Source organism: Mirounga leonina, unplaced genomic scaffold (assembly GCF_011800145.1).
Source record: "Mirounga leonina isolate KUSES-001 unplaced genomic scaffold, KU_Mleo_1.0 Mir_127, whole genome shotgun sequence".
In the NCBI taxonomy this organism is placed as follows: Eukaryota; Metazoa; Chordata; class Mammalia; order Carnivora; family Phocidae; genus Mirounga; species Mirounga leonina.
Genome location: NW_023270316.1, coordinates 57,926,193 through 57,948,089, shown reverse-complemented (window position 1 = coordinate 57,948,089; position 21,897 = coordinate 57,926,193). Strand labels below are relative to the sequence as shown.

At 36.0% G+C, this 21,897-nt stretch overlaps 1 protein-coding gene across 1 annotated transcript in view; it reads right to left on the bottom strand.

Moving 5' to 3' along the window:
- RB1 (RB transcriptional corepressor 1) overlaps positions 1–21,897 on the bottom strand; it is a 154,311-nt gene that overhangs the window by 63,809 nt on the left and 68,605 nt on the right. The window contains exons 14-17 of the mRNA XM_035003391.1: positions 21,753–21,809; positions 21,636–21,667; positions 21,476–21,552; positions 20,152–20,348 (exon numbers count right to left, since the gene is read on the bottom strand). Of these exons, the coding sequence (XP_034859282.1) occupies positions 20,152–20,348; positions 21,476–21,552; positions 21,636–21,667; positions 21,753–21,809 (363 nt within the window). The remainder of the gene's footprint in view (positions 1–20,151; positions 20,349–21,475; positions 21,553–21,635; positions 21,668–21,752; positions 21,810–21,897) is intronic.

The window sequence follows — 21,897 nt, the reverse complement described above, 5'->3', positions numbered from 1 at the left end:
AAATTGCAGCACATACACAATGTAGTACCATGCAGCTGTAATAAAGAATGAGAAAGAGCTCTATGAACTGATATGCTCAGATTTCCAGAAAGTGTTAAGTGAAAAAAGTAGCAATACATATGGTAGGCTATCTTTGGTATAACAAAAGGCAAAATAAAACAGCATACATATATTTGCTTATTTTTACCAAAAGAAACACAGGAAAGATAAACCAAAAAGCAAGGAACAGGGGTGAGGAACAGCATAGAAAGGATATTGAAGGTTATGACACTTATCTGAGTGTAAGACTTTGGGAAACATGTTAATGTTATGTATCAGGAATCAGAAACTCTTTTCTTCAAGGGTCAGATAGTGAGTATCTTAGGCCTACAGACTATATGGTCCTGTTGAAACTTCTCAACTCTGCCTTATAGCACAAAAGCAACCACAGACAATACATAAGTGAATGAGTGTGGCTGTGTTCCAATGAAACTACAGAATTAGGTGGTTGGTCTGTGAGCTGTATGTGCCACTTCTTGTTCCACATAGTCAAAAATCTAAAGCCAACAAGGATGAGAAAGAAAAAAACAAACCCAATCTAGAACTACATCCGTATTATTACATGGCAGGTAATAGCTTTCAATCACCTGTTGAATGAATGAACCTTAAAATTCTATTAAAAGATGGACATGAGTTCTAGTGTGTGTGGGGGGGGCACCTTGAGCTCACAACCCCGAAATCATGACCTGAGCTGAAATCAAGCATCAGATGCTTAACCGACTGAGCCACCCAGGTACCGCACCCCCTTCACTCCCCCTCCTTCCTTTAAATAACCATTGTCACCATTGTTACCATGTGATATCGGGACTACTAGAATTACATTCTCAGCCTGCTTCCTTTTTTTTTTTTTTTAAAGCTTTATTTATTTATTTGAGAGAGGGAGAACACAGAGTGAGAGGGAGACTCAGACGCCCCGCTGAACAGAGAGCCCCACACAGGGCTTGACCCCAGGACCCCGAGATCACAACCCAATCAGAAGGCAGACGCCCAACAGACTGAGCCACCCGGGCACCCCCTCAGCCTGCTTCCTGCTTTCTTCCCTTCAACCATGCAGGACAGGTCAACCAGATTTACCTATTAAATCACCACTTTAAACCAGTCACTTAATGCCCAGTTTTGGGGGGTTTTTGGGGTTTTTTCTTTTTTTTTCTTTTGAGAGAGAGGGAGAGGTGGGGGGAGGGACAGAGCAGGCTCCACGCCCAGCGCAGAGCGTGAAGTGGGGCTCAATCTCACAACCTGAGATCACGACTGGAGCTGAAATCAAGAGTTGGCGGCCTAACGGACTGAGCCACCCATGCGCCCCTGTCCAGTTTTAAAAGTTGTCAGATTCTCCATTGCCTGAAAGGGAAAGTCCAGTTTCAAAGTTCAACATTCTCCAAAATACAGCCCTGACCTCTTGATGTTTTGGTTTATCTCTCCCAAATAAGATTCCTCCACTCCTGGTTGGTCTACTACACGTCCTGTGTTCATAACTCTCATTTTAATGACTCTAGACATTTAGGCACATGACACACTACTTGCCCCACCCCCACCCCAGTCAATAAAACTCACTGTGCCCCTCTTCTCTGATAAAATCCTTTTCATCCTCCAAGGGCCAGTTCAACTCCTAAACAAAATCTTCTTTGATAATGCTTATTGTCTGTACCACGTTTTTTTTTTAACTGCCTTTGTTAGTTATCTTTTTATCTTCCTGATATCTCAAGCTCCCTGAGGAAAGGGATTATGTTCTGTACTTCTTTGTATTCTTTAAAGCGTCTAACATAGGTTGAAATAGAGGAAGTAGAGATTGGAAGGAAAGGGCTTAAGAGTTAAGAACAAATTAAATATTATTTACCCACCAGACTGAAGATTAATTTTTTTCCCTTTTTCTATTTTTATTTTAATTTCAGTATAGTTAACATACAGTGTTGTATCAGTTTCAGGTATACAATGAAGTGATTTGAAGATTTTTTTTTAAAGATTTATTTATTATAGAGAGAGAGGGAATCCTTAAGCACATTTCCCACTGAGCGCAGAGCCCCACGTGAGACTTATTCCCAGGACCCTGAGATCATGACCTGAGCTGAAATCAAGAACTGGCCACTTAACTGAGCCACCCAGGTGCCCCTGAAGATTAATTTTTAATAACTAATATGTATTTACTTATATAGTACCTACTCTGGGTATTTATCAATGTAGTTCTAATAAATATCCTATACTTACACACAAAAATGTAAAGAAAATAAAGACTGCCTCTTGTATCATCAAACCTATGTATGGTACACTTAATTCGTCAAAAGCCCAAGGAAGAGAGGCAAATTTTCCTTTGTCAATACTACTCTGTGACACAAGAATTCATCTCTTGCAGTTATCACCCTAAACTTAATTTACCTTAAACGTTACTACTGAATTCCCGCCTTTAGATGAGATTATAGAATTACTGAAAGAAACCACTGTGTTCTTTAAGACATTCTTCATGTAACTATGGATTTCTTTTTTGGAACAACTATTTTCTAGGCCTGTTGTATCCTAGAATTTTTCCCACTTTTTTCTCTCCGCACTCCTGTTTAACTCTTAAATCCCACAATTTCTCCTTTCTTGGATTTCTTTTTTACTTTGCTAAATCATATTCTCTAGTAATTTTATTTCAAAAAGGAGAGTCAAGAGATAAACATTCTGCATCCTTCGATGTCTGAGAATTGTTCCATTTTACCCTCCTGTTTGACATGTAGGTTAGATACAAAATTCTATGTTATCAGATACCCAGTACTCCTGCTAAGGACTTTGATGCTGATCTGGATCTTATTCCACTGTAAATAACTTACTTTTTTCTTGCTGGAAGCTTTTATCATTTTCTCACTACCTTTGGAATTCTGCAATTTTCACCAAGATGTATCCATATTCATTTATCCTGCTTGGACCTATGAACCCTTTCCACTGGAAGCCTCCTGGCTTTGAAAAAAAAATTTTTTTTTTAATCTGGTCTTTCTTTTGGGGATGGATATTGAACTGAGGTTACCCAAAATTAGGGCAATATAACCTTGCAGCGTAGTAGTTTGATGCATTTTCTTCTTAAGCAGAATTACCTTTCCTAGCTCATATTTTTCTTCAAGTCTGTTATAGAAGTCTACAGATTTACCTAATTTACCTAACTTACCTAATTTATAGATTTGCCTACTTTTCTGCTCTGCTTCTCTTATAGACCCAGCAGGAAGCTGTAGGTACCGTGTTTGTGTGTGTGTGTGTGTGTGTGTGTGTGTGTACAAAAGCTGGGATGGGGCCAGGCATGTATATGTATAGTGCACTGCACAAAAGCACAGGGCTTCAGCATAAATGCTGCATACCAAATCAGGGGTGCCTGTATCCAGAGGGGCATCTTTTTCTAATTCATTAGTAAAGAGGAATATACATTTTCCTGATTCTTACAGGCTGGCATGAACTGAGGTGGGGGGCTGGTCCAAATGTTTCATGGACCGATGTTCTCAAAATGTAGTGGCCAGACCGGTAACATCAGCATTGCCTAGAAACATGTTGGAAATATAAATTCTTGGACCCTAGCCTAAAAACTTTGGGGTTGTGCCCAGCAATCTCTAACCTGTGTGTTAACAAGCCCTCCAGGTCATTTTGATACATGCTCAAGTTCGACAGCTACTGGCTGACAGCACTTTAAAAAAATTCTCCTGAAGTATTACTGCCTTACTCTCTGTATCTGCTACTCTGAGCTTGGAGGCTAAGACTCCCACTTTCACCAGAGCCCTTTCCTGTGTGTATTCAGAGCTGTGGTTTTCTCTATTTTGTTGTATCCTTCAATATACCCCTCATTTACTTTTTATCCTCAAACCTGAATCAACCCCTCAACTTCCCTCCATAGTTTTTCTACTTTATAGTCTCCGTATTGCAGGATTTCACCCCCACGTGTGCTTTTTATTTTTCTTTTCTGTAACTTCTGGAGGGGTTTTGGGGGAGGGAGGAGGTAAAGGTGTGTGGTCAGTTTGCTATTTTGAACCAGAAATATTCTCATTTTTAAAAGCAATTGCACACGTGATATGATGAGCACTGGGTGTTATGCACAACTGATGAATTGTTGAACACTACATCTGAAACTGATGGTGTACTATATGTTGACTAATTGAAATAAAAATAAATAAATAAAAAATGAAAGCGACTGCACAGTATAAATTACACAAGAAAACATTATACTACTTAAACCCTTTTACTGCTGCTGAAAAATAATATGCAAAGGGCTTTTTCATCAAAACAAAGCAAATCCATTAATTATGAACAACATAACTTTCAATTTATTTTCTTTAAAAATGCTAATATTTTAAACTATTTAACAAATTATTGTTAGCTCATATTTTAATAGGTCATAAAAACCTATGAATCACTTTATTATAAATCTTTATTTTAAAAATAAAGAACTTTTATTTCATTACATGAGTGTAAAATAGTCACACTGGACTAAATTTAGGCTTTCCAGGGGAAGATTTTATGTATAATGAAAAGAAGTAGTTTATTTAAATAAAAATGAATACTAAAACAGCACTAAAAATTATACCTTTGGCTTATATGTCACATATGTGATTTTTGCTGATGGCCAACATAACTGGTTTTAAAACTGTTGGGCAAAAATTGCTATATTTTGTGTTGTGGTCTTATAAGTCCTTTTTAAACTGAAACACACATAATTTTGATATAAAGAGAAGGGAAAAATATGGCCATGTATTAAAAAATCAAAAGGGACAATTATAAATAGTTTGTAAGAGATTATAGAAAAAGTTGTTGTTGTTCAAACAGAAATAATTATAAAGGTCAAGCATATCATTTTTGCATTATCATGGCAATCTCCATCCACCCATGCCATTTATTCTTCACTTGAAACTGGACTGTGGAAAAGTTTATTTTCAGAAGACCTTGTTTAAATATGTGAGTTAGATCCTGGTTTAAAAGTACATAGTAGGGCGCCTGGGTGGCTCAGTCGTTAAGCGTCTGCCTTCAGCTCAGGTCATGATCCCAGGGTCCTGGGATCGAGTCCCGCATCGGGCTCCCTGCTCGGCAAGAAGCCTGCTTCTCCCTCTCCCACTCCCCCTGCTTGTGTTCCTGCTCTCGCTATCTCTCTCTCTGTCAAATAAATAAATAAAAATCTTTTAAAAAAATAAATAAATAAATAAATAGATAAAAGTACATAGTACTGAAAGTTTCCAGTATGCCTATTACAAAGACAATGCAAAACTTTATATTTTTAAGAACAAGTTTATATCTTTAAGAGTTCAGTACTGGATTAGGAAATCCTATGTTCATTTTTGTTTAGGACTCATGTATTGGTAAGAGAGGAGTCATTTTACTTTTCCACCTTTCTCATTTTTACTGTTTAAAAGAAAAAAACCAAAATGAAAAAATTTAAGACATAAAAATTAGTGTTACTTAATGTGCAAATGAAAAACTTTTAGATAATTAAAACATAGAAAGAGTAAGGATAATGATCAGATAGTAATAAAAATAAATAAGTTTTTATTAATTTATTAGTAAAGATAAAAATGACCAGATATTAAACTCCAAAAAGGAAATGAACTTAAATAAAAGATAGCAAGACAGATTTCTGTTAGTCTTTGGAGAATTCTTAAAGAGTATAATCAAATCTTAAAGAGAAATTATGTTATATTTTAACAGAGGCAAGAAGCACTGAAACTTAGTAAGAATAAAAAGTTTTTTGAAAGAGAAGCAAATCCAGCTATTTCCTATTCTACATCTCCTTATCAGTTCTAAATCCACACTTACAGGAAGATCCCATAAATACTTCTGATATTTGGCTATTTCTGACATTAGTGGAAAATATGAAGAACCAATCAGTAAATTAATAAAACCACACACACACACAAAGGTCACTGACATGCATTCTGAAGCAGACTAGGTTGTGACCATTCAGGGTTTTAAGAACATGCCATAAATATTTGGAAAAGATAAATATCAAAAAGTCGGTTCTTTTTATTATGAAAAGTAACAGAACTTAATTAAATGATTTAGGAACAACTGCCCCAGAGTGTTTCTAAAATTTTACTGAACTCATTATTAATAATAGCTTCGTATTTTGCTGGAGGAATTTAGAAACTATATTGATTAAAATAGATATTTCATAAGATACTTTTACTTTTTTTTGTTTCTTTCACATCCAGATTCCAGAACCGTTCCTCACTACTAGAGTTAGGATTTAACTATGAGTTTAGAGACTGAAAATTCTAAGATTATACTCAAGCAATTTCCTAACATCAAGACCTTGTAGAAGACCCTCTGAACAAGAGTACAATTGCTTCCATTTCCACAGGTTAATAAGCACAGAGGATCTTTCTGAGCTTTTCTTCTACAATTGCTATCTCCCTTCTTGTTTGTACTTGAATAATGAACTAACATTGCCCTCGGGTAATTACTGACATGAGTCATAACTAAAGCAATATAACAAATTCCAACTGCCGCATAAGAGTGAACACTACCCACATTTAACAATGCTGGAGTTCAGTTACACCTTTCTCCCCCTGAACTTCTTCCATTTTGAAAAGGCAATGGGGGGGCGCCTGGGTGGCTCAGTTGGTTAAGCAACTGCCTTCGGCTCAGGTCATGATCCCGGGGTCCTGGGATCGAGTCCCACATCGGGCTCCCGACTCAGCGGGGAGCCTGCTTCTCCCTCTGACCCTCTCCCCTCTCATGCTGTTTCTCTGTCTCTCTCTCTTTGTCTCAAATAAGTAAATAAAATCTTTAAAAAAAAAAAAAGAAAGAAAGAAAAGGCAATGGGGGAGGGGAGAGCCTCAGGAGAAAAGTTCTACATACTTCTAGTAAGCGAGGATAAACAGATCCAATACTGCTTAACCGTATTCTCAGTTCTCTGTTCTTAAGAAATCACTGTATAGAAGAAAGGGAATGAAGGAACTAACAATTGTTCTATTTCGAAAATGTACCATTCTCATAAGTGTTCATTTATTCCTCACAATAACTCTGAAAGGTAAATACTATTATCCCCATTTTACACACAAGGAAACTTGAGATGCAGAGACATGACTTGTTCATAATCACACCAAGGCAAGTTACATAGTATCTCTGAACCTCAGCTTTTCCTACCCGTAAAATAGGGATAGCATTATTTGCCTTCTGTGAAAACTAACTGAGATCTGGTAACTCAAAGCCCAGGTGCCTCCTGCGGCAGCACAGCGACACAGAGAGAAAGATACAAACAGAGATAAAGCAAGAATAAAGAAACCAGTCACAACACTGCATATATCCAGTAGTAAGCTAATATACACCACGAGGCAGCACAGAGGTTAAGAACACCATCTCTGGAACCAGATAGCCCAAGTTAAAATTCTGGCTCTGCCATCAACTTAAGTTTTGTGGACCTGCAATACAACAAATTCCACCTGCAGTATAACAGCAAACCCTGCTCACATTTAACAGTGCTGGAGTTCAGTTACACCTTTACAAGGAAAAGGTTCTCGATTTCTCTGTGCTTCAGTTTCTTCCCCTATGAAATGGTGATGATGACAGCATCTATTTCACAGAGTTTGCGAAGTAAAGAAGTTAACATAGTTCAGTACTTTCCACAGTGCCTGTAACAGCACACGTGCAGAAGTATGATCTATTATGATTTCTACACTGAAACGTTACATGCACAAGTGAGGACCATTTTGATGCAGGTCTGTATGATGATCAGGAAAGACTCCAAAGAATGAAGCCAGTGATGAGCTTTGTAAAAGCACTGCTTCCTACAGCAAGTTTCTAGGAGCTACACCTAAGGGACATTTCTGAATTGTTGATTTTTTTTTTTAACATCCCTAGATTTCTTTAGTCCCTTGTGCAAATTCATGAATAAGGAAAACATATATAATATGGACAATAGGGGAGAAGAAAGGGAGACATGAACGGACAAGTCTCCACAGTGAATTCTACCAATTACTCATGTGTGTCAGAGTGTTCTAAAGATTAAAGAAGGAGGAAATGCACAGAGAAAAGAACAGACTAAACAGTCAAACATGGCATGCAAGGTTGAGTGAAGGTTTAGATAAGGAAAAGATTTTATATTTAAAACCACAAATAGATCTGGATCAAGAACTCAGGCTGATATCAGCATTTAGTTCAGGAGAAGACTTGGATTAATTTATAATAGTCATTTCAGTTACTCTGGGTTTTCCATTTATTGTTTTTTAACATATGAGGAACCATATAAAAAACCATTTTAATACTTCATTGATTCTTAACAATTATGAAGAAATGGAATTATTTTACTAAACTGAGCTTATATTCTTAGATCTTTTAAAATAATCATCTATTCATATTTCAGTGGATAATTATTCATATAAACTAAGTTATTATCCTTATTTTTGTTTGTGCTTTTCTGAATATCTGTATTTTTAAATTTTTCTCTAGACAAGCCCACTAGTAGAAAACAAGGATACTATCAAAATTTTATTTCTATGATATTGCCTTTCCTTATTTTCCCTTTTCAGGCTCTACATTTTTTCATTTATAGAAGACTTTAGGCATACCTGGGCTCTTCTATTAAAAACTGAGAGAAAACTCAGTTCTAACATTTCAGTCTATGAAAACAGTCCTAGCTTTACAATTCAGTTCATTTTTATCCCTCCCCTCAATCTACTTGATGTTGTCAATCCAAATACCTAATTTAATTAACCCTAAATTATTGTGGGTTCTAAAAATATGTATTATATTAAAATCTCATTTCTGAGAGTTGTGTGAATCAAACACATATGCACACTAGTACTTTCTCTTAAAATATAATTTGCTCTTTTTTGTAAAGTCTTCTTTTAATCTTTTCTTCCTAAAGGATACAGTAGACCAATAATGACAGTGCACTGCTCAAAGGAGCGAGTCCACAAATGGTACTCTCTTCCCTTCCTATTATGAACTGGCTTCTAGGCAAAACACTTATCTAGTTACTCAAGATAAAAAATATATATATTGTATTTTCACTTAGAATAAAATTATTTATACTGTTGCCTTTTATAATGTACCACATGCTTGACTACATGTTATAGTGGTAATAAAAACAGTGTGAATCAACAGAAATAATATGGCACAATGGGAGCACTTTACTAGATGAACATGGAATTTGGAATCAAACCAGTCTCGGTTCAAATGCCAATCGGGTGACCTTAGACAAATTACTTAACCTTTCCAAGCCTGTTTCCACTTTTATAAAATGAAAATAGTTTTAACAACTTCAAAGGATTATTGTGAGAATTAAATTAGACAAATACTTTTGGTGTACACACACACTTCATTTTTAATTAGTGCATAAAATTAACTGGTACATTTGTATAGTATTTCATTTACTAATAGAACTAGCTTTCCAGGGGCACCTGGGTGGCTCAGTTGTTGAGCATCTGCCTTCGGCTCAGGTCATGATCCCGGGGTCCTGGGATCAAGCCCCACATCAAGCTCCCTGCTCAGTGAGAAGCCTGCTTCCCCCTCTCCTACTCCCCCTGCTGGTGTTCCCTCTCTCGCTGCGTCTCTCTCTGTCAAATAAATAAATAAAATCTTAAAAAAAAAAGCTTTTAAAAAAAAGAACTAGCTTTCCATTTTTAACAAGGTTAAAAGCTCTAACTTAAAAAAAAAAAAAAACCTTTAAGATTAAATTAGTCTTAAATTAGTACTCATCTACCATTGCCAAAGCTGGGCCATAATTTCCCCCAATGTGTCTGATTCCAGGTTTTCCTACTTCTGTGTCTTTCCACATTTTTACATCTGTTGCAAGTCTTTTCCTATCTACATACGATCATTCCCTCCTCTGACCCTTGTGGCTTATCTTATTTCATAATATATTACAGTAATTTACTTTTCCACCAGGTACCAAGCTCCTTTAAGACTAGGGACTATTTCCCATGTTGGTTTTTTTTTTTAAATCTTTTTTTTTTTTTTTTAGATTTTTATTTATTTATTCATGAGAGACAGAGACAGAGAGAGAGAAGCAGGCTCCCAAGGAGCAGGGAGCCCGATGCAGGACTCGATCCCAGGACCCTGGGATCATGACCTGAGCCGAAGGCAGATGCTTAACCATCTGAGCCACCCAGGCACCCTCCCATGTTATTATATATCTCACAAGGACAAGTACAATTCCTTTAAAATATCTGATGTACAGAATACCAGGTATGGCCCAAAGAGAACTGGGAAAAATTGAGCTAAAGGAGAACAGGGTAATGAGACCTCTGTGTAACCTTTTTATGAAAGAATCTTCCTTTAATATTTTATAAATTGTGAAGCAATCTAAAGGAATATGATCTACACTCAGTATTGGCAAGTAATTCTTAACATTTAAATAGTTTTGTAGAAACATAAAATATTTGAACTAGAAGAACTCAAATCTTTTGTTCTATTTCAGTTTACAAAGCAAGAAACTAAGACAAAAACATTAACTTGCACACGAAAGAGTCAGGACCTAAAGCCAGGTCTTCTGATTCCACATTCCACGTTAGGCAGGCTATCTGTCACTGGATAAATGTGGTTTGCTCCACAAATGAAAGAACTCTCTGGCTATAGTAAGTGTATGAGGAATAGCGGAAATGAGGCCAGGAAGGGCCAGATTCCACAACCAGAGAAAAGAGGTTAAATTTTTTTGAATGGCATCAGGGAGCTATTGTACGTTCTTGAACAGGAACATGGCATAAACATTTAGAAATATTAACTTGGCACCAACGTTTAAATGAGGATAGTGGCAAAGCTGGGAGATCAAACAGGAGCCTAAATGTAAATGAAAATAAGATTAAAAAAATAATAAAATAAATCTAAGAGACACGTATATTTTTTTTCTTTAAATTGTAAGGCTCTGTATCTAACTATAGAAAAAAGGAGGAAAGAATACTCAGCGTTCAAGCCTGAGTAACTTGAAAAGTAATGTAAAGACATAGATATTGGTAAGCAAAGTTGTATTTGGAACAAAAAAAAATTTTTTTTCAGTTTTGATTAATGAAGTCAAGTCTCCTAAATCTTAAGAAGCTACTAGTTAGTTATGGGAGTTAAGGGCAAGAAATTAGGAACACATTGGGTCAGAGTGAGAAAGGTTAAAGCCTCAGCTATACTTTCAGAAAGAATCATATTTTTAAAAATTAAAACAGGAGCTCCTGGATGGTTAGTGTCTGCCTTCTGCTCGGGTCATGATCTCAGGGTCCTGGAATCGAGCTCCGCATCGGGCTCCCTGCTCAGAGCGGAGTCTGCTTCTCCCTCTACCACTCCCTTGCTTGTTCTCTCTCTCTGTCTCAAATAAATAAAATCCTTTAAAAAAAATTAAAAGGTTTTCTCTTGCTGGCAAAAAAGTAAATATACGGTTATTTTAAATAACTCATGAAGAGCTTTTAAAAACCCAACATAAAATATTTTCCTTTATAATAGCATGGCTATTGTATAAATACAATATATGGCATTATATTATTTCATCCTCCTTACCCATATTCTTAGAAAAGTGTTATATATGACTTAATCATTATCTTACAGTTCACTCACTTTCCTGAGACACAGCTCCCAGTAAAATGTAACTTTTTAAAAAAAACAATGTCTCATGGTAGATACTAAAACCTTTCTGTAAAGTGCACCAGAGGTTAATGATCTACCATACAAATATAGAACAGATATCCTTTTTGGCTTTTTCAAAGCCACAGGCTTTTCTGCCTTTTGTGTTCACTTCCTGTCAAATGTGGCATTTCAAAAGGACACCAAAAAAGCTTAAAAATTTGTTTATAAGTTTGTCATCAAATTAGAGGGCTCTAAATATATAAGCTATTCATTATAACTGTGCTGATATGTAAAACAGGTCTTCATTTAAAATTTGGAAAAATAATAAAAGAGAAATGTTTTTAATCTTGTCTATGTAAAAGTGCTGAAGGAAGAAATTTGCTAATGTTTGGTGACTACAGAAAGGTAGTATGATAGAATCCATTTTAATGAGTCAGCTATATTTAACAACAATTAAAGGATACTCAACTTTCTTGGGACTTACTAAAATTAAAACAATAGTTAATAACTAGTACTTCTATGATCTCCATATAATAAGTACCCCTCCAAAACAGTATTAGTCAGAAGATATGATGCATTTAATATAGGAAAACAGAAATAAAATATTTAGGGTATCCTAAATATTCCTTAAATATACATATTTATAAAAATTTTATCAGTAAATACTATGCATAACTCTTTCAGCCATGATGATGAAAGAACAAATAGGACTTGTCTTAAACAACTAAAAAGTTGAACAACATAAATGAAAGAATAGATTTCTGCATTGAACAACAGGTAGCAAAGGACAGTAATCCCTGAGAAAAAGAAAACAAATGGTAAACCCAACCACTGCCTCAGTTTACTGCATGGAGAGAGTTCCCAGGCTACAGGCAAAGAGAAGAAATTGAAATAAAGCCCAATGGTCTTCCTGGCAGAAAAAACAGAGTTCAGAATTCAAGAAAGCCAAGGTAGCTAAATTTAGCTGCACAAAATACCAGAGAGGATAGAGTTACACAGAAAGGAAAAGATGCAAAGAGAGAGCTCCAGAGATCTACAGAGGGTAACACTCAAGTCTTCAGGGGAGAACCCATCAGAGCATACAAGCTACCCAGAGCCAAAGAAAAACCACTGGAAAAAGCAGAACCATTCCAGAAGCTGACACGGGGCCAAGAAGAGCTCTGATTTCCACCAGCCAGAGTGAAAAAACCTTTTACTACATGGAACATCAGGTAGAGTACTCAGAAGGGTGTTATAGATTAGCCATAGATTAAAGACTGCATGGGCTTGGTCTAAAAACAACAACAAAAGTCTTGAAAAGGATCAAATTATTTCCAAGAAACCAAATTGTGTACCAAAACACAACTGAAGCATACTGAAAGGAATATGAAAATATCCAGGATTCCATAAAGTAAAAATCACAATGTCTGGCACCTGATAAAAAAATTACAAGGCAGACCAAAAAAGGAAAAAAAAAAACTAAAAAGGAGAAATATCAGTCAATAGAAACAGACCTAAAAACACAAAGATGTTAGAATTCATAGACAGGGACTTTAAAACTGTTATTATAACTATATTCCATATGTTCAAGAAGGTAAAGGAAAGCCCAAACATGTTTTTCCCCCAAACATGTTAAAGAGAGATACAGAAGACATAAAAAAGGATTCAAATAAAACTTTTAAAAAATGATAAATATAGAGGGGCGCCTGGGTGGCTCAGTTGGTTAAGCGACTGCCTTTGGCTCAGGTCATGATCCTGGAGTCCCAGGATCGAGTCCCACATCGGGCTCCTTGCTCAGCGGGGAGTCTGCTTCTCCCTCTGACCCTCCCCCTTCTCATGCTCTATCTCATTCTCTCTCTCAAATAAATAAATAAAATCTTTAAAAAAATGATAAATATAGTGTCTAAGATTAAAAATGCAGTAAATAGAAAAATAATAGCAGATTAGACATTTCGGAGGAAAAAATTAGTGAACTTGACGACATAGCTATAGAAACTATCTAAAATGAAACAAAGAAAAATACCTGGGGAATAAACAAAAACAGAGTATCAGTGATGAGCTGTGGGACAACTTCAAGTCACCTAGTATATTTATGACTGGAATCCCTGAAGGGAGAGGTAGGAGGAGTCAACTAAAATATTTTAAGAAAATAATAGACAAAAATTTCCAAATTTGATGAAACCTATAAAGTCCACATATCCATAATCCTTCTGATGTATTGTTGAATGTAGCTTGCTAATTTTTTGTTGAGGATTTTTGCATCTATGTTTATCAGGGATATTGGCCTATAGTTTTCTTTTTTTGTAGTGTCTTTGTCTGGTTTTGGTATCAGGATAATGCTAGACTCATAGAATGCATTTGGAAGCTTTCCTTCCTCTTCTGTTTTTTGGAATAGTTTAAGAATATTCTCTCTTTAAGTGCTTATCTCTTAAGCATTATCTCTTTAAATGTTTAATGGAATTTACCTGTGAATCTCTCTGGTCCTGGACTTTTATTTTTTGGTAGTTTTTTGGTTACTGGTTCAATCTCATTACTAGTAATTGATTTGTTCAGATGACATGATACTATATATATACAAAATCCTAAAGACTCCACTAAAAAACTAGCAGAATAAATGAATTAAAGTTGCAGGATACAAATTAATACCAAGAAACTGGATGCATTTCTATACACTTGTATAACAAAGCTGCAGAGAGAGAAATTAAGAAAACAATCCCATTTAAAATTGTACCAAAAAGAATAAAATACCTTGGTATGAACTTAACCAAGGAGGTGAAAGATCTGTATCTGAAAACTATAAAACACTGATGCTGCCTATAGGAAACCTACTTTAAGTATAAAGTCACAAATAGGTTAAAAGTAGAAAAATGGGAAAAAATATGCCAAGCTAATATTAATGAAAAGAAAGATGGAGTGGTTTTACTAATCAGACAAAGCAGTTTTCAGAGCAAAGAATAGTAGGAGGGACAAAGAGGGTCATTTCATAATAACTAAGGAGTAGATTAATCAAGAAGACATTACAATTCTCATTGTTTATGCACCTAAATTCTATATGTAAGACAATGAACTAGGTATTGTGAAAAACGTTTTTTAAAAAGTTAGGAGCTTTTCTTTTCAGGAACTCTCTAACCCTCTGCCCCTCCTAGAACCTCTTATCTCAGAGTCACTTCCATCAAGCATTGAAGATTTTGGTCCCTAGTCCACATTCCTCCTCTCTACCACATGTCCTGGGTGACTTCATCTCTCACTCAGCCTCTTGGTTCCTTGACCACCTCATTTCCAATGGTCTTCACCTCCATTCCAAATCATTCATGTGCTCCCAAGATTATTTCTTAGAATACAGTAAACTATCCAAAATGTTCTAGCTCTGGAATATAAAGTTGAAATCTCTTACTCTCTATTAAATTTCATTAAAAGCTGTTTCTTAAGGGGCGCCTGGGTGGCTCAGATGGTTGAACGTCTGCCTTTGGCTCAGGTCATGATCTCCAGGTCCCGGGATTGAGCCCCAAGTTGGGCTCCCAGCTCAGCGGGGAGTCTGCTTCTCCCTCTCCCTCTGCCTCTCCCCCTTGTGCTCTGCTTGTGCTCTCTCTCTGTCTCTCTCTCTCTCAAATGAATGAAATCTTTAAATAAATAAACAAATAAATAAAATAAAAGCTGTTTCTTTTTTAATAAGATTTTATTTATTTGAGAGAGAGAGAGAGAAGGGGGGGCGGAGCAGAGGGATAGAGAGAGAGAAGCAGACTCCAACTGAGCAAGAAGCCTGATGCGGGGCTCTAACCCAGGACCCAGAGATCCTAATGTGAGCCGAAGGCAGTTGCTTAACCCGATTGAGCCACCCAGGCGCCCCAATAAAAGCTGTTTCTTAAAACTTCGACTTTGTTCATCAGTCTCCTCCTATGTCCTCTATGCAACTGAAACTACAACCATACCACTTTAATCACTCTGACCAACTTCCTCATCTTACTTGCCCCATTATCACTCGACTGCATCTGTGTAGGCAAAGCCCAAAATCCTGGGTCAATCTAGCTGTTCATTTTTTCTAATCTTACAACTGGCTGCTAGGTGATGCTGGAAAAAATAATGCCACCACAAAGAACGGGAGTGGCACTACAAATTTAAAATTTATACCTTCAACATTTCCTTCAGTGCTGCTAGGCAATCCTCGTATCTTTCATCACTCAGTTCTATTATTCTCCTCAGCAACAATTTAAAATTGTGACCACTCTCCTCAAACTTCTGACTACACCACTTTGCACTCCCTACCCCAACCCATCAACCCACCTTCAGCAAATTACATCAGCTCTATTTTATAAAAAAAAAAGAAATAAATAAAAGCCATACGATGGAAAGTTCCTCATTTTTCTGCCATGGCACCCACATACCTTACTTGTAACTGCTTCCATTCTTTCCATTTGCCACACAATATTTCCCATCCCACCCTGCCTCTCCTCAAACAAGAGATGACATCTATTCAAGGGAACCCCTTGAATCTGGACAGGCCCTGTGACTGCTCTCACCAATAAAACAGAGCTTCCAGCTATAGTCCTTTCAGAAGCCTTTTGGAAGCCAGCTGCTATGTAAGATGCATGAGTATCCTGAAACCAAAATGCTATGCGATGCATAGCTTCTCATATGAGAAGGCCAGGAGGATGAGATGCCACCTAGAGTAGGAAGGGAAGGAAAGAAAAGGTGACCATGTAATGAGGGGAAACGAGGGGCCAGATTTGTGAATGAAGAAACATCATGGAGAGGCGCCTGGGTGGCTCAACTGGTTGGGCATTGGACTCTTGATTTCAGCTCAGGTCACGTTATTAGGGTTGTGAGATTGAGCCCCATGTTGGCCTCCACACTGGGCGTGGAGCCTGCTTAGGATTCTCTCTCTTTCCCTCTGCCCCCAAACTCTCCCTCTCTAAAAAGGCAAAAAAGAAAAAATAGAAGCATCATGGAAGTAGATCTTGTCCCTGACACCACACAGTCAAGGATGAACTGCCTAGTCAAGCTCTTCCCAAATCCCTGACCCAGAGAATCATGAGCAAAATAAAATGGTTGTTTTAAGCCACTAATGTGTCATCCTGCAACACAGAACACTCATAATGGCTCTTTTCCATCCACATTTAATCCTACCTTTCCCATCTTAAAAAATAATCTTCCCTCCACCTCACACACTTGGCAGCTATATCTTTATTTCCCTTCACAAACAAGACTCCAGTAAAAAGCTATCCACAATCACTGTCTCCACTTTATCCCTCATTCACATCTCATCAAAATCCCACAGCAATCTATTCCTGCCTCCATTACTTCTATGTAACAGTCCTTGCTACCATCACCAGTGGCTTCCTTGTTGACCCTCTTAATATGCTGGGTAATTTTAGAATTGTATCCTGGACATCATAAATGTTAAGTTGTAAAGATTTCTGGATTCTGTTATTTTTTTTCTCAAATAGGCAAAAGCATGTAATTATTTTCATTGACTTGGATCTGTAAACTTTTTATTTGGGCAGCAGCTCCTGTCTCAGTTCAGATCTTCTTTCATTAAGCTGTTAATCCATTACACTGCAATAATTCAGTTTTCACACAGAGAAGTGGGTAGACAGGATTTGTCCACTCTCTTCAGTAGCCAAGGTTTCCCCAGCTTCTGTTTTCTTCGTTGGCCCCGGCCAGAAAGCCTGCAGTTTTCTTCTCACTTGCACCACCCCCTCCTTGTCCTATTTCACTTCCCCACTTAGCCCTGGGCTAAAAGCTTCCTTCCCAGGCTCTGAGCTTCTCTTCTCTCCTGAAGAGTCTGTCTTCTCTTCCTGTCCAGAGATTTCAGGCAGTTGCTTTCCAAATCATGTAGAGGTTTTATAACTGTCTTTTTTGAGGGGAGTCATATGGTTGGGTCTTCCTCCACCATCACCAGATGCATAGGTCCCTCACAGGTTTTTGAGTTAGCATGATGATACTTGCATTTTATTTTTTTATTTTTTAAGATTTTATTTATTCATTCATGAGAGTGAGAGAGAGAGAGAGGCAGAGGGAGAAGCAGACTTCCCACAGAGCGGGGAGCCCGATGCGGGACTCGATCCCAGGACTCCGGGACCATGACCTGAGCCGAAGGCAGACGCTTAACCATCTGAGCCACCCAGGCGCCCGATACTTGCATTTTAAAAAAGATTTCTCTGGTTGCTGCCAGAGAAATAGTCTTAAGGTAGTTAGAGATGCAGGGAGATCAATAGGAAGAGTCCACAATATTCCCGGGAAGAGAGACCATTTAGAAAATAAAGTACCTAGTGTATCTTGGTTTATTAAGCTTTTTTTTTTTTTGAGAAAAATCTAATGAATTTTGAATATATTAAAAGATCCAAATCTCATTTCATTATCTGCTGGCATTATAAACTGCTTAACAGATTTAAAAGGCATGAACATCTGGAAGTCATTTAATCTAACCCTTAGGTATGGTTTGTTCTGAATCACTCTAATTCCCTTAAATTTCCAGGGAACAAGATTTCACCAGGTTTTTCAATAGATTGTTTATTTAGCATTTTATACTTATATATTGCCTGTTAATCTCTCTGGGACCAAAACAAAGAAAGGTGTGCTTTTTCCTTCAAGTTACTCTATTCTTGATTTATTATTTCTCAAGATTGTGAAGCAAAGATGCCGGAACCCTTCCCCATGCAACCATTAAAAACACGATGATGTTCTTTCTTTTATTAAATTATTGGGAAGAAAAAGTAAGTAGTACCTCACTTGATATTTCCCTAGATAAACAATACTGTTTGAATCTACAGTTTAATGAAAAATTCTTATTGTGATACAGAATCAAAAGACTATTGAAGTTTGCTCTGATTCTTGATCTGGGTGCTGGTAACAGGAGTGTGTTCAATTTATGAAAAATTCATCAAACTATAAACTTGTAATATATACTTTTCTGTATATATGTTATACTTCAGTTAAAAAAAAAAAGGTTTGTGAAAGCTCAAATATATCTATGGTATGTACCTTCTCTAAAATGTCAATTATTCTCTTAGGAAAAATTCACAGTATTTTATTTGTGTGGTATGACTTATCTTCACACTTAACCTATTCCCTTAATGATTAAAAAAGTAAAAATTTTAAAAGTAAAAAAAGTTTTTAAAAGTTCAAACATTAAAAATATATGACAATAAAAATCATCTATAATTTTATCCTCTAGAGATAGTAGAGGCTTATGACTTCCACATCCTATTAATAAATTAAAATTTCTCCTGACTTTGGACATGTCACTTTTTCTCCAAAAATTCTCAAAAATAAAGGGATATTGTTTAGAATCCTAGAACACCAGTAATTGAACTAAACAGGCTTGAGCACAAGCAACTCATAAACAGTAAATTTCTATTTCCTCCACAATTTTTACAGCCCACATCTTTACTGTATCTTCACAATGTCTACCCCAATGCAAGCCATGCTGTAGACGTGTACTGATGGGGAAAAAAATAATTCTCTAAAAGAAATAAAAACAGTCACTTTCATTTGATACAGTAATGTCTTGATTTCAATGTCTAGAAGGAGAGGGCACATGAGCCTCTGAACAGTACTTCTTATTATATTTATTTGTCTACTGATTCATTTTTGTCATTCTCATTTAATCCCCCAGAAATCTCCTAGATTTCTAAACACGTCTTTTCTTATAAAGTAGAAGCTCCTGTATGATGGAGTCACATTAAATTCAATTACAGCAATGCCACCGCTTCCTGTCAACTTCCCCTACTTCTCTCCTGTTCTGTCTACTCTGTTCACACAGCACTGCAAGCACTGCAATAACTAAGAAATAAGTTATCTCTTAGCCATTAAGTTTTTAAAACATTAAAAAATTAAAACTAAGGGTTACATGTACAGATTAGAATTCTAGTGTAACTAAAGTCTTAATGTTTTCATGGCCATTTCTATATACTGTCATAAATGAAAAAGTGATATGCTTAGCATGCAACACAGTTTCAAAAGAAACCAACTCTATATTAATCTACAAATCTGATGAGTCACAATTACCCAACCATGCAGATTTAAAAAGCGTAACACAGAAGAACTTCAAATAAGTATTTTACTATTACTACATAGAAAATGCCATCTTTATGAAACAAAAGCCTTATCAATAGCTTATATGCTATAAATAGAATACCTAGAGAATATGATTTGTGCTCCTATAATGCTATGGACAATAACTGAACTATAGTGCAGATTTTTGGACTATCTTTAATGATAGAACAAAAAGAAATACAAATAAATTGAACCAGAAAACTGTACTTTGTTAAATCACCTAAATAGCATAATCCCAATTTTTACCATTTTGTTGGAATTTAACAGCATTTAAATTTTCAAACATGACACCTCTATTTTAAATATACTGCTCAAATACTTTAAGGAATTCTGCTTTGTTTTAAAGTGCCATGTTTTCATTAAAGCTATTCCTAAATAAATCATTGTATCAGATGGTCTGGGGAGCCCAAGTAAAAGAAAACTCCATCTTAATATTCCACTTAACTCTTGGGCTATACACTGAAATTGCATTATTCATTAAATTGCATATGTGCTCTTGAGGTAAATTTTAACAAATACCTCTCACTAACAGATAACTGTTATCCATTTGCATATTAATATCTTTAATTATTTTAGCTAGTTACTTACAGAGAGCCATGCAAGTGATTCCATGATTCGATGTTCACATCGTTCTAAATGTTTTATCATTTCTCTGGTCAAGTTGGCTTCTGCTTTGATAAAACTTTCAATCACTTTGTAAAAATCAAAGGCTTTTAAATTAAGTACATTCAGAATCCATGGGAAGGACAAATCTGTTCCAGTATCAAGATTCTGAGATGTACTTCCTAAAAATGAAAGAAAAAATGTAACTTAGGTATGAAATGTTAAGCCTTGAATTACGTATTTTCAGTTTGGAAGGTTTTATCAAACAAAAATTTTAAAACAGCAGAAAAGCTAAACAAAAATTTTTATTTAAAGCAGATTTTTTTTTTAATTTTGTTTTTTAAATTTATTTTAAGTATTTGTGTCCATGCCCAACATGGGACTTGAATTCACGACCATGAGATGGAAAGTTGTGTGCTCTACTGACTGAGCCAGTCAGGCATCCCTAGAGCAGAAATTTTTCCATAGACTCGTAGGAAATAGGCTTCTAAATTCTGAGTGTATGTGCACATATGTTTTTCCTAAATAGAGGGCTCATGCTTATATCAAATTTTCAAAGGTTAAATACTCTAAACTTATATCAGGAACGGGTTTAATATCTAAGCAGCAATGCATTAGCATATCCATTTTCACAGTCTCATTAACCCCGGATGTGGGGAGGGAAGGACTCTTTAAGATTTTGCTAATTTGGTTAGAAAATGGTTACTCTTTTAAATGTGCACTTTTTGGTTATTAATGAGGATTCATAGTTTTCCATACATGTTTCTCTTTTATTGTGTATTTGTATCCTTAGGTAAATTTTCTTTGTTTTTGCAAACAAAACTTCTTATATTTGTTAACATTATTTGCAAAACAATACTATATGTCTAAAATTATATTTAAAAGAAAATACCATGAGTGGCCTCTGTTCTGTTTATCTGGTAGACTCTAGCTCTAACGTTTGGTTTCATGACCACAGAATCTATAGCAGTGTTTCCATATAGGTAAATGCTATTTGTTAGCACTCCTTTGGTAATTTACAATCTCCTGTCTTGGAAGGGATTTCAATAGGTTCATTTCCTAGACTCAGGATAGCCAAGAATAAGAGCCTAGTGAAGTACTATTTCCATGATGACCTGAAATGGTTCAGATAATAGCCCATTTAAATGATTTATGGTGACTACTTACATTCTTCAGTATATATTGACCTATATTATGCATACTGTCTCCTTAACTCCACCCCCCCCCCAAAAAACACATCACACCTTAGATAAGTTTTTTTTTAACTTTAAATTGAACTAAAATGTTTATTTACTAAAATTTAACTTACTGCTATATGTAGCCATTACAACCTCAAGAGCGCATGCCAATAAAGACATATGAAAGATGTTGTCATTCAGGAGTTTGCTAAAGGAAAAGAAAAGAATGATTTTGAAACATTTACTTTTATAAAAAAGAAGGAATTGTTTTACTAAAACTAAAGAATTTACCTAAAATTTTGAATGGATAATCGTTCTTCTTCCTAAAACAGATAAAAAAATGTTTAGCTGATGCCTTTTTTGTGTCAGCATTGAATTTTTTTTTCTATTATGTTCTTTTTAACTTACTGATTTAAGCATGGATTCCATTACTCGGTAATACAATCGGACTCCAAGTTTGTATCGCTACAAAGAAAAAAAAATTAGATTCCACTACTTTAGAAAATCACAATTATTAATTTTTAAGGAGGTTTCTCTTAAAAACATATTTCTG